An 18,064-nucleotide genomic window follows, 5' to 3' on the forward strand; every position below is an offset into this window, starting at 1 on the left:
AGTTAGCCTAACCTCCGTGGTTGGGAAAGTATTGGAGTCTATTATTAAGGACGAGGTGTTGAGGTACTTGGAGACTAATGATAAAATAGGTCAAAGTCAACGTGGTTTCTGTAAAGGGAGATATTGCCTGACAGATCTGTTCAACTTCTTTGAGGAAGTAACAAGCAGGGTGGACGAAGGAGAGGCAGTGGATGTCATTTACTTGAATTTTCAGAAGGCATTTGAGAAAGTGCCACACATGAGGTTGCTTAATAAGATAAAATCCTATGGAGTTACAGGGAAGACACTGGTATGGATAGTGGAATGGCTGACAAGCAGGAGGCAGCGACTGGAAATAAAAAGGGCCTTTTCTGGTTGGCTGCCAGTGATCTTCAGGGGGTCAGTTTTTCACATTGTTTGTCAGTGACTTAGATAATGGATTTGGTGGCTTTGTAGCAAAGTTTGCAGATGATATGAAGATAGGTGGAGGTGCAGGTGGTGCTGAGGAGGCAATGCAATTGCAGCAGGAATTACACAAATTGGAAGAATGGGAAAAGAAATGGCAAATGAAATACAGTATTAGGAAATGTATGGTAATGCATACATGGGAGAAGGTTCAAACATCAGAAATGCAGAGGGACCTCGGAGTCCTCGTGCAAGACTCCCAGAAAGTTCATTTACAGGTTGAGTATGTGGTAAAGAAGGCAAATGCGATGTTGGCATTTATGTCAAGAGGAATAGAATATAAAAGCAAAGAGATAATGCTGAGTCTTTACGAGACACTAGTCAGACCGCACTTAGTGTATTGTCAACAGTTTTGGATCCATATCTCAGAAAGGATGTGTGGTCATTGGAGAGAATCCAGAGGAGGTTCATGAGGATGATTCCAGGAATGAAGGGGTTAACATATGAGGAGCATTTGATTGCTTTGGGCCTGTACTCACTGGAATTTAGAAGAATGCAGGGGGGTGGATGTTGGAGGATCTCATTGAAACCTACCAAATGTTGAATGGACTGGATAGGGTAGATGTGGAGAGGATATCTCCTATGGTGAGGGTATCCAGAACCAGAGGGCACAGCCTTAAAATGAGGGCTGACCCTTTTGAACAGAGGTAAGAGGGAAATTATTTTTCACCACAGAGTAGTAAATCTGTAGAATGCTCTGACATAGGCTGTGGTGGAGGCCAAGTCCATGCATATATTTAAAGCGGAATTTAATAGTTTCCTGATCGGTCAGGGCATCAAAGGATATGGCGAGAAGGCAGGTGTATGGGGTTGAGTGGAATCCTGGATCAGCCATGATGGAATGGCAGAGCAGACTTGATGGGATGAATGGCCTAATCCTGTTCCTGTGTCTTATTGTCTTATTGTCTTGTGATGTGAAGTATTGTATTAATCTCTGGGAGCATTATAGGAAGGATGACAAGGATTTGGAGAGGGTTACCAGGGAGCCGCCTGGATTAGAGGGCATGAGCTATAAGGAGAGGTTGGACAAACTTAGGTTATTTTCTTTGGGGCAGTAGAGGCTGAGGGGAGATATGATCGAGGTATTTAAAATCATAAGAGGAATAGATAGACACGCTATCTTTTGTCCAGAGTTGGAGTAGAAGGTATGCATTTAAGTTGAAGGAGGTAAATTTGAATGTTTTATTTTACACAGGGAGTGATGGGTGCCTGGAATTCTTGGAATGTGCTTGAAATAGCATCCTACTCCATACCATCAAAAAATTGTTTCTGACACCATCACTAACCTCAACTCTGGAGAATTCCCATCCATGCCACAAAACTCACAGCTCCCTACTTGTTTTGACCTCCTACTGAACATTCACAAACCTGGTTGTCCAGGTAGATCCATTTTTCCTGCCTGCTCCTGCCTCACTGAACTTGTGTTTGCATACCTCAACTTTATTCTATCCCGCTTGGTTCAATCCCTTCCCATATGCATAAGAGGCCTTTCACATCTCTTGATCTCCTCAACAGCTTTTAATTCTCTAGCCCTGGATGCCAGTTCACATAGACTTCTATTCCCCATTAAGAAGCCTTAAAGATCTCCGCTTCTTCCTGTATAAAGAACTAGTTTCCCTCCACCACCACTCTCCCCCCATTTGGCAGAACTGGTCCTCACCCTCATTGTGGCTAACCAATCCACAAAGGATTAGTTCATTTGGATGTTCTATAACTCCTTTTAGACTGTCCGTGGTAACTTTTTTTTATTCTTTCAACTTCTTTTCTAATATCTACATCTGTGGCACTGTAACTTCCTTTGGGATCAATAAAGCATCTAATCTATCTATTTGATTATTAATTTAATCAGCTTGTTAAAACATTATGAGTCGAGGGGCTTGTTCCTTTGCTAAACTCTTCCATGGTCTATGTCTCTCTTGTTCTACCTTTCACATCTCTGATTCTTTAAGAATATTTACTTCTGGTTTGTGTTTACAATTGCATACTTACTATTCTTGGTTTATACTTATTATCATATTTGTCCACACTAGTTACCTTTGATTTCTCTTCCTCTGCATCTTATTCCCCATTGAGAGTGCTCCAGGTACTTCCGTTACTCCTGTCTGCCTCTCTGGCTGGCACAGTAACATAACGGTTAGAGTAATGCTATTACAGAGCTGGCAACCTGAGTTCAAATCTGCCACATGAAGTTTGCATGTTCTCCCATGACTGCGTGAGTTTTCCCCAGGTGCTGAGGTTTCCTCACACATTCCAAAGATGTACAGGTAATAGGTTAATTGACCACATGGGTGCAATTAGGTGATGCAGGCTCATTAGGGTTGGAAGGGTCTGTTATATGCTGCATCTCTAAATAAAATAATAAAAAATAAATAAATAATGTGCCCCAGTTGGAGCCATATCATCTCTTGTTCTGCTTTGCTGACTTTTGGTTCCAATATACCTGGGCCAGATTCACTACCTTTGTAGAATTCATCTATATCTTATAATGTTACAGCCACTATCACCCAAGTGCTCCCTCCCTTCTCTTTAATCCAATCCAGCAATGGCTCCTTCTTCATGGGACCAGAAACAGAATTCACAGGAAAAGTACCCTGATCATATTTCAGAACTCTTCATGTCTGCTCATGAGACAGTTGAACATGCTAACACACACTGGGATCCAGTTCCATGGTCTTATATCCTTGCTGGATCTGCTCCACTGGCACCAACTCTCACTGATCCACCTCCACTGGCACCTAGTGGAGTCCATTCTCTCTGACAATGGCACTCACAGGGTCCACCGCCAATAATGACCTCTGTGAATATTTCTAATCCCTGCCCCGTTCTCGATAAAGTGGTGGGCACTCAGCAGACAGAGAACACCTCTCTCTCTTCCTCTCCCCTTGGGCTGTACCTGAGTCGCAAGTGAACGTGCGGGAGCTGTTGTCAGTGAAGGTAAGAGTCACAGCCTGTTTCTTGGTGTCCTTTGGCAAACGCACTACTGTCTTCACACTGCTCATCTCTGTCACCTGGACGAAGAGCACAACAGGCAGAAACAGGCAGAGAAATGGAATGAGAGAAAGGTTTTTAGACTGTAAGAGAAAGGACAGAGAGAGGGTAACAGAGAGAGGAACTCTAGAGGGTGTGGTGTGAGTGACAGAGGGAGCGAGAGGGGGATAGAGCACGACAGGCAAGGGAGGATTGGAGTAGGAAGAAGGGGGTAATGGGGACAGAGAGAGAGAGAGCTAGGAAGGCTGGACACAGAAAGAGGGACGTGCAGAGGCAGAATCTGGCAGGGTGGAGCATGATGATAAGTGAAAGAGACAGGTTGAGAGAATGAATATGCGAGAGAAGGAGAGAGAGTTACAAAGAGCAAGGGAAGAGCAGATACAGTGGCAGGGGGTTGGAAGGAGTGGCAAAAGATGAAGGGCAGTGAGAACAGAAGTGGGGAATAACAGTGGAGAGACGGATAGACTGAGAAAGTGAGGGAGTGTAGACAGGGAGAAGCGACAGTGGAAAGGAGAGAGGGAGGGATGGTGTGAGATGGCAAAAGGGAGAAAGAGTTATCTGAAGAAGGAAGAGAGTGACAGAGAACATCATGGCTTTGGAGTTCAGTGTACTGAAATTTTCTAATACAGGATTATCAAGAAGGCGTTTGACATCATTGTCTTCATCAATCAGGGTATTGAGTTAGGATCGCAAACACAAGGAAATTAGGAGTTAGGATGTCATTTTACAGTCTTTACAGGAGTTGTTGAGATGAGTCTTGGAGAACTGTGTGTAGTTCAGTTCACCAATCTATAGGAAGGATATATCTCAGCTGGAGAAGATGCCAAAAAGTTTCACAAGGATGTTACCAGGACTGGAGGGTTTGAGTTATAAGGAGAGTTGTTTCAGTTGGAATGGAAGATGTGAAAGGCATGGACAAAAAAGGAGTGAGGGAGGGAAGGGTGGATAGATGCGAGGGGGTGGGAGATAGATGGTGCGAAAGGAAGCGGGCATTATTTGTGGGTCCAGAACTGGCTTGCCCACAAAAGGCAAAGAGTGGTTGTAGATGGGTCATATTCTGCATGGAGGTTGGTGACCAGTGGTGTGCCTCAGGGATCTGTCTTGGGACCCCTACTCTTCATAATTTTTATAAATGATCTGGATGAGGAAGTGGAGGGATGGGTTAATAAGTTTGCTGATGACACTAAGGTTGGAGGTGTGGATAGTGTGGAGGGCTGTCAGAGGCTACAGCGGGACATTGATAGGATGCAAAACTGGGCTGAGAAGTGGCAGATGGAGTTCAACCCAGATAAGTGTGAGGTGATTCATTTTGGTAGGTCAAATATGATGGCAGAATATAGTATTAATGGTAAGACTCTTGGCAGTGTGGAGGATCAGAGGGATCTTGGGGTCCGAGTCCATAGGACACTCAAAGCTGCTGTAGCTAAGAAAGCATACGGTGCATTGGCCTTCATCAATTATGGGATTGAGCTTAGGAGTCGAGAGGTAATGTTGCAGCTATACAGGACCCTGGTCAGACTCCACTTGGAGTACGTGCTCAGTTCTGGTCGCTTCACTACAGGAAGGATGTGGAAACCATAGTAAGGGCACAGAAGAGACTTACAAGGATGTTGCCTGGATTGGGGAGCATGTCTTATGAGAATAGGTTGAGTGAACTCGGCCTTTTTTCCTTGGAGCAACAGAGGATGAGAGGTGACCTGATAGAAGTGTATAAGATGATGAGAGGCATTGATTGTGTGGATGGTCAGAGGATTTTCCCAGGGCTGAAATAGCTAGCACAAGAGGGCACAGTTTTAAGGTGCTTGGAAGAAAGTACAGAGGAGGTGTCAGGGGTAAGATTTTTACGCAGAGAGTGGTGAGTGTGTACATGGGCTGCTGGCGATGGTGGTGGAAGCGGATATGATAGTGTCTTTTAAGAGCCTCCTGGACAGGTACATGGAACTCAGAAAAATAGAAGGCTATGGGTAACCCTAGGTAATTTCTAAGGTAAGGACATGTTCAGCACAGCTTTGAGGGCTGAAGGGCCTGTATTGTGCTGTAGAGTTTCTATATTTCTATATGGTGTCAGAGAGGGTGGGAGGGGCAGTTAAATGGGAAGGAGAGGTAGATGGATGGGTGAAGGACCAGGTAGAGGGGTGCCAGGGAGAGGGAAGGACAGGCGGATGGATGTGAAGGGGATGGAGATGGTTGGGCAAGGGAAGGAACTAGAAGAGATGTCAGAGGTTGTGAGGAGAGGGGGAGGAAAGGGCAGCTAGGTAGGAATGAGGATGTGAGGGAGTGACAAGGATAGAATGGGCTGAAGACATGCCTGTTAATTACATGGATTAAAATATCCTCCAATGTGTGGGAAAATCTGGGGGTAGTTGATGGGACTGAGGGGAGAATGAAATGGGATTAGTGTTGGACCAATGTAAGTGTGTCTTGTGAGAGACTGGACAGGTTGGGACTGTGTTTCCTGGAGTGAAGGAGGCCGAGAGGTGACCTTATTGAAGTTTATAAAATTATGAGACACAGTAAATGGCCACAGTCTATTTACTAGGTTTGAGCATTCTTAAAGCAAGAGGCTCAGGTTTAAGGTGAGGGGGGAAGGATTTAAAAGGGACATGAGAGACAGTTTTTTTCAACACAGAGGCTTTCAACAACAAGCTGCTAGAGGAAGTGGTTGAGGCAGGTATATTAACAATGTTTCCTACTGTCTACACCTCTCAGAATTCTGTCTACCCCTGTCAAGCAACCCCCTCTCCTCAGCCTCCTCTGCTTGATAAATAAACCAACCTCCCAATCTTTACTCGTAAATAAAATCTTCCACTCCAGGTAAAATCCTGACGAGTCTCCTCTACACTCTATCGAGAGCAATCACACCATTCAACATAGAACAGTACAGCACAGGAACAGGCCTATTTGGCCACAAATTTAAACTACATCTGCCTGCACATGGTCCTTTGCCTGCCTGTTCATGCATGTGTCTAAATCCCTATTAAACACTGCTGTTGCATTTAATTCTACCTCCTTTCTGACAGTATATTTCAACTTGCCTTGTAAAGCTCTGAATTTTTCTCCTCTCACCTTAAATCTATGCTCGTTGTATCCAGCATTTTCATGGTGAGAAAAGAATTATTCCATTTTTGCCTTTGATAATAAATGTTTCTATTAGATCAGACCTTAGTATCTGTGCTCAAGGGGCAACAATCCAAGTTTGTCTAACTTGCTAATAGCTCATGCTCTCTAATCCAGGTTGCAGCCTGGTAAACTTCTACTGCACCCTCTCCAAGGCCTCCATATTCATCCTATAATGGGGTGACCAGAAATGCACACAATATTTCAAATGTGGCAGAAGCAAAGTTTTATCCTCCTGCAGCATGACTTCCCATGTTTATATTCAGCACTCTGACCAATAAAGGCAATAATGCTGTACAACTTCCCAACCACCTTTTCAGGGATCTATGGACTGACTCCAAGGATCCATCTGGATATTAATGCCCTTAAGGGTCATGCCATTAACTGTATACTTTCCTTTACATTGCACCTCCCAAAATACAACATCTTACACTTGTCTGGATTAAACTCCATTTACAATTTCCACAGCCCAGACTTCCAACTGGTCATTACACCCTGATGCCAAATCCTTTGGCAGCAGTACACAAAAATCAGGAAGAACCCAATAGATCATTAAATGCTGCCAAATCCATAGATCCTTTGGCAGCATCTATGGAGCGGACATTTTAGGTCAAGATTTTCCTGCCTTCCTCTCATAACCTTATTAACATATGGAGATATATTACTAAGGTTATGGGAAGAAGGCAGAAGAATGAGGTAGAGAAAGATAATAAATTGCCCATGATGGAATAATAGAGCAGACTCAATGGATCAAATGACCTAATTAGGCCCATCAAGTCTTATGCTCTACTTGCCAGTACTTATAGGTCTTCACCATTGTGTCTACCAATAGTAGCTTTGTTCCTCTGAATTTCACTATTCTTGAGGACCCGACTATATATTGTGTAGGTCTATTGCCCATCAATCCTCCCACAGTGCACCACATCACACTTATCAACATTAAATTCTATTTGCCTTTGCTCTGTCCATCTTGTCAACTGATCAGTACTGTCCTGGAGCCTAATGTACCCTCCTCACTTTCAATAATACCTTCAATTTTTTTTATCATCTGAAAAAATTGCTAATCATGGTTCTTATATTAATCTCCATATCAGTCCAGGTCCACAGTTCACTGCAAGTGGCTACACAGTCGGGTAAAGTGGTATGGCATGTTTTCTTCATTGGGAGGGGTGTTCAGAATAAGAGTGAGGAAGTCATGCTGAGGCTTTGGGCCACCCTTGGATTTCTGGTTGCTCAGTTATAGGAAGGATGTAAGAGGTTTACTAGGATGCTACCTGAATTAGTCAGCATGGGCTAAAAGGAGAGTTTAGGCAAACTTCTGTTGGTCTCCCTAATGAGTCCTGATAGGGGCTTTATAAAGTTGTGAAAGTCAGAGCTAGGGGAGACATTCTGTGATGTGAGGAGCAAGTATTCCCACCCAGATTGGAAACTGTCTGGAATGGATTACCAAAGTTATAGAGGAAGCAAATAGTCTGAGAGACAAGAGACTGTCAGTGAGATACAGGAATATGAAGTGACTTAAAGGATATGGATGATACACAGGAGGACATTTAATATAAGTTGCCATCAATATGACTGCCCAGTGCTGTACTGCTCTACATTCTATGTTAATACACATAACAAGCAGTAAGGGTGCCAGGTGCATGTCCCTCCACCATTACTCTCTGACCATTTTGCTAACATGTGTTGATCTCATGAGCTGGATGTTTTGGACCCATTTCTATGTGGACTTTGGCAAAGGCCCATGTAAATGTCACAAACCACACTGCCTTCATTAATATGTACCTAACTCTAACCCTTCTCACATTGATCAAGCAGATTCTCCCTCCAACAAGACAATGAAAATGATCCTTGTTTAGTCTCTCTGGATTATAGTTTTTCAATAACTTACCCACCACCAAAGTTAGGCTCATTGGCTCATCCACGTAGCCCATGAACACTTACTGATGTCCACTACCTGTTCCCTTATCTTTGGGCAGTACAATCTAAATAAGCCTCAGTCAGGACCCCAGCAGTCTCTTCCCTTGCCTCCCATCACAGCCAGAGACACATCTTATCAAGGCCTAAGGAATAGTTTACCAGTTGAATACAGACCACCATGCAAATATTTGCTAGGCTACTGATGCTGTCCAATAATGTTGACAATGGCCTTCCCCATTCAGAACTATCCATATCCCTCTCCAGAACTACCCTAAAATTTGAGTTATGCTCACTTTCTTGGAAATACTCTCCAACTGACACTGCTAATCTCCATTCCATAAATGCTCCTTCCCCAGGAAGAAAAAGATGCACAAAAATGGAAACATGAGGCTCTCCTGCACAATCTATGCTGTCTATAAGATTGATTTGTAAGTGATCCCAGTTACCGCTCAGGAAACTGAAATTGCTTCAATAATCCTATCACTATTATTTCTCTGTGAATTGAGAGGGAGCATCAGGGGGTCTGAGTGACATGGAGGGAGAATGAGTGTTGCTGGACAGTGAGGCAGGCAACAGATGGAGAGAGCCAACAGAAACATAGTGAGCAAGTGAGAGACAGCAAGCAAGAAAGATGGGGAGCAGTGGAGAGAGAAGGAGAGCAAAAGCATAAAAGCAATAGAGAAAGAACATAACAGGGAGAGAGTAACAGAGACAAGAAGAGAGAGGTAGGAGAGGGGCTTGGAGAAAGAGAAAGAGAAAGAAGGAGACAGAGGGAGTGAGAAAGAGGGGAGAAAGGGAAGAGAATTGAGAGAGACACATAGGTGAGTGAGAAGAACAAGGGGAGATGGAGAGGGAAAGAAAGAATGAGGAGAGATAGAGAGGTGAAGGATGAAAGAAAGAAGGGAGAGAGAGAAGGACAGCAAGAGGGAGCACAATAGGGAGGGAGGGAGAAACAAAGAAGGAGAGCAACAGGACCACTGAGAGATAAATTATAAATTATGATAGAATGAAACAGACCGAGAGATGGGGAGAAAGAGGGAGAGCGATAAAGGAAACTAATTTCCAAGAGGGATGGGATCTGGAACAATAGAGCAGTGGAAGAAGTGCATGGAGTAAAGCCAGATCTAACATATAGAGAGGCTTTGAGGAAAGAGAAGCGGAATAAAGGGGATAAAGGTAGTAAGGTAGAAGGGCTAAAGTGTGTGTACTTTAATGCAGGAAGCATCAGGAACAAAGGTGATGAACTGAGAGCTTGGATACATACATGGAATTATGATGTAGTGGCCATTACGGAGACTTGGCTGGCACCAGGGCAGGAATGGATTCTCAATATTCCTGGATTTCAGTGCTTTAAAAAGGATAGAGGGGGGAAAAGGGGAAGAGGGGTGGCATTACTGGTCAGGGATTCTATTACAGCTGCAGAAGGGGTGGGTAATGTAGCAGGATCTTCTTTTGAGTCAGTATGGGTGGAAGTCAGGAACAGGAAGGGAGCAGTTACTCTATTGGGGGTATTCTATAGGCCCCCTGGTAGCAGCAGAGATACCAAGGAGCAGATTGGGAGGCAGATTTTGGAAAGGTGCAAAAATAACAGGGTTGTTATCATGGGTAACTTTAACTTCCCTAATATTGATTGGCACTTGATTATTTCCAATGGTTTAGACAGGGCAAAGTGTGTCCAGGGTGGATTCCTGTCATAGTATGTTGACAGGCTGACTAGGGGAAATGCCATACTCGATCTAGTATTAGGTAATGAACCGGGTCAGGTCACAGATCTGTCAGTGGGTGAGCATCTGGGGGACAGTGATCACCGCTCCCTGACCTTTAGCATTATCATGGAAAAGGATAGAATCAGTGAGGACAGGAAAATTTTTAATTGGGGAAGGGCAAATTATGAGGCTATAAGGCTAGAACTTGCGGGTGTGAATTGGGATGATGTTTTTGGAGGGAAATATACTATGGACTTGTGGTCGATGTTCAGGGATCTCTTGCAGGACTTTAGGGATAAATTTGTCCCGGTGAGGAAGATAAAGCATGGTAGGGTGAAGGAACCATGGGGTGAGGTGGAGAATCTAGTCGGATGGAAGAAGGCAGCATACATGAGGTTTAGGAAGCAAGGATCAGATGACTCTATTGAGGAATATAGGGTAGCAAGAAAGGAGCTTAAGAAGGGGCTGAGGAGAGCAAGAAGGGGGCTTGAGAAGGTGAGTAGGTTAAGGAAAACCCCAAGGCATTCTTCAATTATGTGGAGAACAAAAGGATGACAAGAGTGAAGGTAGGACCGATTAGAGATAGGAGTGAAGGTGGGAAGATGTGCCTGGAGGCTGTGGAAGTGAGCGAGGTCCTCAATGAGAGGGAACTTGATGACAGTGAGGACAAGATGAGTGAGGTTGATGTTCTGGAGCATGTTGATATTAAGGGAGAGTAGGTGTTGGAGTTGTTAAAATACATTAGGACGGATAAGTTCCCGGGGCCTGATGGAATATTCCCCAGGCTGCTCCACGAGGCAAGGGAAGAGATTGCTGAGCCTCTGGCTAGGATCTTTCTGTCCTCGTTGTCCACAGGAATGGTACCAGAGGATTGGAGGGAGACAAATGTTGACCCCTTGTTCTAAAAAGGTAGTGGGGATAGTCCGGGTAATTATAGACCAGTGAGCCTTACGTCTGTGGTGGGAAAGCTGTTGGAAAAGATTCTTACAGATAGGATCTATGGGCATTTAGAGAATCATGGTCTAATCAGGGATAGTCAGCATGGCTTTGTGAAGGGCAGATCATGTATAACAAGCCTGATAGAGTTCTTTGAGGAGGTGACTAAGCATATAGATGAGGGTGGTGCAGTGGATGCGATCTACATGGATTTTAGTAGGGCATTTGATAAGGTTCCACATGGTAGACTTATTCAGAAAGTCAGAAGGCATGGGATCCAGGGAAGTTTGGTCAGGTGGATTCAGAATTGTCTTGCCTGCAGAAAGCAGAGGGTCATGGTGGAGGGAGTACATTCGGATTGGAGGGTTGTACTAGTGGTGTCCCACAAGGATCTGTTCTGGGACCTCTACTTTTCGTGGTTTTTATTAAGGACCTAGATGTGGGAGTAGAAGGGTCGGTTAGCAAGTTTGCAGATGACACAAAGGTTGGTGGTGTTGTGGATAGTGTAGCGGATTGTCAAAGATTGCAGAGAGACATTGATAGGATGCAGAAGTGGGCTGAGAAGTGGCAGATGGAGTTCAACCCAGAGAAGCGTGAGGTGGTACACTTTGGAAGGACAAACTCCAAGGCAGGATACTTAGTAGTGTGGAGGAGCAGAGGGACCTTGGGGGTACATGTCAACCGATCCCTGAAAGTTGCCTCACAGGGTAGTTAAGAAAGCTTATGGGGTGTTAGCTTTCATAAGTCGAGGGATAGAGTTTAAGAGTCATGAGTTAATGATGCAGCTCTATAAAGCTCTGGTTAGGCCACATTTGGAGTACTGTATCCAGTTCTGGTCACTTCACTATAGGAAGGATGTGGAAGCATTGGAAAGGGTACAGAGGAGATTTACCAGGATGCTGCCTAGTTTAGAGAGTATGTATTATGATCAGAGATTAAGGGAGCTGGGGTTTTACTCTTTGGAGAGAAGGAGGATGACAGGAGACATGATAGAGGTATACAAGATATTAAGAAGAATAGATAGAGCGGACAGCCAGCACCTCTTTCCCAGGGCACCACTGCTCAATACAAGGGGACATGATTTTAAGGTAAGAGGTGAGAAGTTCAAGGGGGATATTAGAGGAAAGTTTTTTACTCAGAGAGTGGTTGGTGCATGGAATGCACTGCCTGAGTCAATGGTGGAGGCAGATACACTAGTGACTACTAGACAGGTATATGGAGGAATTTAAGGTGGGAGGGTTATATGGGAGGCAGGGTTTAAGGGTCGGCACAACATTGTGGGCTGAAGGGCCTGTACTGTGCTGTACTATTCTATGTTCTATGAAACAACGGGGAGAGTCGGTGGCTCAATTAAAAACCACAGGTGGGATGGAGGTGTTATGTCAGATGTTGTTGACATGGCAACAGCTCACCTTAGGGCTCCCTTTCAAGTTGGCAGATTTCTCATCTGAATATTTCTCCAGCCTCCGGGGTCCTTTACTGGAAGACTTTTTGAAGACGAGCCAGCACCTTCGGTAGATCTGAAAGTGGACAATTGGGACAGTGAAGTGCTGCTGTAGGGGTGGAAAATGAAAAGGAATAGAATATAAGAGCAAAGGCATTATGCTGAGGCATTGGTCAGACCAAATTTAGAATATTGTTACCAGTTTTGGGTACCAGTTTTCATATCCAAGAAAGAATGTGCTGGTATTGGAGGAGGTTCATGAGAATGAAACCAGGAATGAAAGGATTAATGTATGAGGACTCTGGGCCTGTACTCATTAGAATTTAGAAAATGGAGGGGGTGATATAATTGAAACCTGTCAAATATTAAAAGGCCTAAACAAAGTGGATGTGGAGCGGATGTTTCCTATAATGCGAAAATCTAGAACCAGAGGGTAGAACTTCAAAATACATGATAAGGAATCGCTTTATCCAGAGGTTCTGAATCTGTGAGGGCGTCAAAGGTTACAGGGAAAAGACAGAGAAGACTCAATGGCCTAATTCTGTTCCTACAGAATCTCTTATGGTCTTTTAGTCATATGGTCTCTTACTCTCCAAGTTTCCAAGTTTCCTCTGCTTGGCGGTGTGACTATGGGTTTGGATGGACTGTCAGAGAATGGCTGTGTCAGCGTTGGAGACAAACAACAGACACACTTACCCCCAGCTTCCTGCTCCTCATCCGCACATATCCCTGTTTCACTATGTCGTTGAAATTTGAGGCCATCCTGGGCGTGTGTACTGCAGCACCTTCACCCTGCGATTCCCCTCCTTATTCCCTGCCAGTTCCTCCCACAGCCTCGTGTTCAGTTCGACCACCTGTGGTCCAGCTCAGGTCACATCATTGCCTGCAGCCAGCTCCTCAACAAAGCAGATCATTAATTGTCAAAGTGTTAGATCTTCACTGTGGAAGACACTAGTAATGAGCCAGATGTCGTACTTGGTGAGGGAAGTGAGTGGAGTTACTATTACATGGGAGAAGGTGCTTAAAAAGCTGAAAGGCCGAAGGGTACTTAGGTCACCCAGACCAGATGAACAGCACCCTAGGGTTCTGAAAGAGGTAGCAGTAATCTTTCAAAAATCATTGGACACTAGCATGGTGCCAGAGGACTTGAAAATTGCAAATGTCACTCCACTCTTTAAGAAAGAAGGAAGGCAGCAGAAAGGAAATTATATACCAGTTAACCTGACCTCAGTGGTTGGGAAGATATTGGAGTCAATTGTTAAGGATGATGTAATGGAGTACTAGGTGACAAGGGACAAGATAGGACAAAGTCACCATGGTATCCTTAAGGGAAAATCTTGCCTGTTAAATCTGTTGGAATTCTTTGAGGAGATTACACATGGGATAGATAAAGGGGATATAATAGGGTCTTTCAAGAGACTCTTAGATAGGTACATGGAGCTTAGGAAAATAGAGAGCTATGTGGCAGGGTAATTCTAGGCAGTTTCTAGAGTAGGATATATGGTCGGCACAACATTATGGGCTGAAAAGCCTGTAATGTGCTGTAGATTTTGATGTTCTATGTTCTATGGGATGCAGTGGATGTTGTATATTTGGACTTTCAGAAGGCCTTTGACAAAGTGCCACACATGAGGCTGCTTACCAATTTAAGAGCCAATGGCATTACAGGAAAGTTACTGGCATGGTTAGAGCATTGGCTGATTGGTAGGAGGCAGTGAGTGGAAATAAAAGGATCCCTTTCTGGTTGGCTGCCAGTGACAAGTGGTATTCCACGGGGTTTGGTGTTGGGACCGCTTCTTTTTATGCTGGATATCAATGATTGAGATGATGGAATAGATGGCTTTGTTGCCAAGTTTGCAGATGATATGAAGATTGGTGGAGGGGCAGGTAGTGTTGAAGAAACAGGTAGGCTGCACAAGGACTTAGACAGATTTGGAGAATGGGCAAGAGAGTGGCAAATGAAATACAATGTTGGAAAATTCATGGTCATGCACTTTGGTAGTAGAAATAAATGTGCAGACTATCTTCTAAACAGGGAGAAAATCTAAAAATCTGAGATGCAAAGAGACTTGGGAATCCTTGGGAAGAATACCCTAAAAGTTAACTTGCAGGTAAACTCAGTGAGGAAGACAAATGCAATTTTAGCATTCATTTCAAGAGATCTAGAATACAAGAGTAGGGCTGTGAGGCTGAGGCTTTATAAGGAACTGGTGATGCCTTACCTTTAGTATTGTGAAAGTTTTGGGCTCCACATCCAGGAAAAGATATGCTGGCATTGGAAAGGGTTCAGAAGAGATCACAATAATGATTCTGGGAATGAAAGGGTTATCATACAAGAAACATTTGATAGCTCTGGGTCTGTACTCACTGGAATTTAGAAGATGAGGGGAGATCTCATTGAAACCTTTTGAATGTTGAAAGGCCTAGACAGAGTAGATGTGGAAAAGATGTTACCTATGGTGGGGTAGTCTTGGACAAGCGGGCACAGCCTCAGGATAGAGGGTCGTCTATTTAAAACAGAGATGCAGAGGAATTTCTTTAGCCAGAGGTGGTGAACTTGTGGAATTTATTACCACAGGCAACTGTGGAGGCCAGGTCATTGGGTGTATTTAAGGCAGAGATTGATAGGTTCTTGATTGGACATGGCATCAGAGGTTACAGGGAGAAAGAAGGCTGAGGAGGGGAAAAAAGAATCAGCCATGATTGATTGACACATCAGACTTAATGAGCCAAATGGCCTACTTCTGCTCCTATATTTTATGGTCTTATGGTCTTTTCTCCAACAGTGCACCACTCACATTCCACCCTCCCAGCAGCCAGGCAGTTTATTTTATATTATTTTTTATATTTGTTTTTAATTTAGCAATACAGCTCGGAGTAGGCCCCAGTGATCCCCAATCCAATTAACCCTAACTTAATCATGGGATAATATACAATGACCAACTAATCTCCCCAGTAGAATACCAGGTAAATCTTTGGACTGGAAGAAACCAAGTCACTCGGGGAAAATACTCGCATTCGATGGGGAGGAGGCACATTGTGCCAGAATTAAGCTCTGAACTCCAGAAATGTTGTAATACTGTTGTGCTAACAGTTGCATTACTGTGGCACCTTCTACTCAGTCCTGTAGGTGGTGCAACGTGAAACACACGCACCAGAGACAACCTTCTGCAGTTTCATTCAAAACCATCAGTGACACAAAAACCACTCCCTCACAGAACACTAACTATCATGCACCCATTTCCTCAGAACTTAGTGTCTGAAAAGGCTATGCCTAATCAGTGAGGAACAGTTAGGATCCATGTCTTCCTGCATGCTTTTCAGAGGAACATAGACAGTCAGTCAGCAGTTCACCTTGTACAGAGAAGTCACTCATTAATCAATCCCAGATGAGGATCTGATCTGGCAAACTATGAGACTGATTTGCCACACTTTAGTGAGTGCGCTTCAAATCCCACTTTGTGCTTCCTCCCGACATCCCTGCACCACTCTGAATCCAAGAACAATTCCACATATTTGCTTCAATTTATTTAATGATTTGGTTCCAGCTGCTTTCTGAGATTGAGAATTCCACAAGATGAAGATATTTCTCATTATCTCAGTCTTAAACAGCCATCATAGCCTGTGGATCCCCAGACCTTGGGAACACCCATCATGCATCTCTTTGCGATACAGGGCTTTGACCAAAAACATCACCAGTTCAATTCTTCCACAGATGCTTTTGGGTTCCTCTGGAGTTAGTGTGGTGCTCCAGATTTCACTATCTGCAGTCTCTGAGGTCTTCCTGCAGAATTTTGTAGGTTTCTCTAAGATCCCATCATCCTTCAAACTGACTTCCATTGTCTTCTTACATCAACATAATCAATCCCAGTAAACCATAGCAGTGAACCTTTAGTAGACTGCCTCCATAATAAGAACATCCTTCCTCAGATAAGGATCGCAAAACTGCACACACCACTTGAGGTGCAGTGTCACCAAGCACATTTTTAAAAGTTATCCTTAGTTTGATATTTCAAACTCTCTGACTACAAAGGCTAGTGTAGCTCTGCTCTGCCCTCCATGAAGATCAACATACCCTTTACCTTCTGACCGACCTGCAGTACCTTCACGCTTAGACCATAAGGCATAGGAGCAGAACTAGGCCTTTCAGCACATTGAGTATGTTCTGCCATTCCATCATGAATTATCCTGGATCCCATTCAACCCCATACATCTGCCTTCTCACCATATCCTTTGATACCCTGACTGATCAAGAAACGATCAATTCCCATGGACTTGGCCTCTACCGCAATCTGTGGCAGACCATTCCAGAGATTCGCTACTCTCTGACTAAAAAAATTACTCCTTAGCTCTGTTCTAAAAGGTTGCCCCTCAATATAGAGGCTGTACCCTCCAGTTCAGGATACTCCCACCATAGGAAACATCCTCTCCACATCCATCCTACCTAGTCCTTTCAACATTCAGTAGGTTTCAAAATTCAGTTATTGACCGTCAGACTAATCACTGCGTTTGGCGTAAGCAAATCAAAAACACACCATTCCTACTGTGAAGCATGGTGGTGGCTACTGTGCTTCACTACAGTAGGCCCTGGAAGGCTTGTGAAGGTAGAGGGTAAAGTGAATGCAGCAAAAAATAGGGAAATTCTGGAGGAAAATCTGATGCAGTCTTCAATAGAATTGTGACTTGTGAGAAGATTTGTTTTCCAGCAAGACGACGACTCCAAGCATACAGCCAAAGCTACACAGGAATGGCTTAAAAACAACAAAGTTAATGTCCAGGAGTGGCCAAGTTAGAGACCAGACCTCAATCCCATTGAGAATTTGAGGCTGAACTTGAAAAGGACTCTTCACTCACGATCCCTCTGAAATCTGACAGATCTTGAGCAGTTTTATAAAGAAGACTGGGGAAAAGTTGCAGTGTTCAGATGTGCAAAGCTGATAGAGACCTATGATAGAACATAGAACATAGAAATCTACAGCACATCACAGGCCCTTCATCCCACAATGTTGTGCTGACTGTGTATCTTACTCTAGAAACTGCCTAGAATTTTCCTACTGCATGGACCTCTATTTTTCTGAGCTCCATGTACCTATTTAAGAGTCTCTTAAAAGACCCTATTGTATTTGCCTCCACCATTGTTGCTTTCAGTGCATTCCATGCTCTGTGTGGAAAAACTTACCCCTGGCATCCCCTCAGTACCTACTTCCGAGCACCTTAAAACTATAACCCCTTGTGTTAGCCACACAGACTCAAGACCGTAATTGCTGCCAAAGGTGCATCTACTAAATACTGACTTGAAGGGGGTGAGTAATTATGCAATCATTTTATGTTTATTAATTGTAATATATTTAGACCAATTTGTTTTCCTTTGACACGTGTCTTTTCTGTTGATTAGTGTCAAAAAAGTCAAATTAGATCCACTGTGATTCAACTTTGTAAAACAATAAAATATGAAAACTTCCAGGGGTGAGGGAAGGGTTGAATACTTTTTATAAGCACGATAGACAGA

The 18,064-nt window shown here is 43.8% G+C and overlaps 1 protein-coding gene across 11 annotated transcripts in view; it reads right to left on the minus strand.

The window, feature by feature from the left end:
* The window catches only part of dok4 (docking protein 4), a 96,667-nt gene that overhangs the window by 70,954 nt on the left and 7,649 nt on the right, over positions 1 to 18,064 (minus strand). For 6 of the 11 annotated variants that reach the window (XM_073069595.1, XM_073069591.1, XM_073069593.1 and 3 more), the window contains 3 exons: positions 13,252 to 13,451; positions 12,524 to 12,631; positions 3,338 to 3,452 (listed from right to left, as the gene is read on the minus strand). In XM_073069595.1, the coding sequence (XP_072925696.1) occupies positions 3,338 to 3,452; positions 12,524 to 12,631; positions 13,252 to 13,317 (289 nt within the window). In that variant the 5' untranslated portion in view covers positions 13,318 to 13,451. The remainder of the gene's footprint in view (positions 1 to 3,337; positions 3,453 to 12,523; positions 12,632 to 13,251; positions 13,452 to 18,064) is intronic. The other 5 variants (XM_073069596.1, XM_073069594.1, XM_073069592.1 and 2 more) reach the window with 2 other exon arrangements.

Source organism: Hemitrygon akajei, chromosome 17 (genome assembly GCF_048418815.1).
Source record: "Hemitrygon akajei chromosome 17, sHemAka1.3, whole genome shotgun sequence".
Lineage (NCBI taxonomy): Eukaryota > Metazoa > Chordata > Chondrichthyes > Myliobatiformes > Dasyatidae > Hemitrygon > Hemitrygon akajei.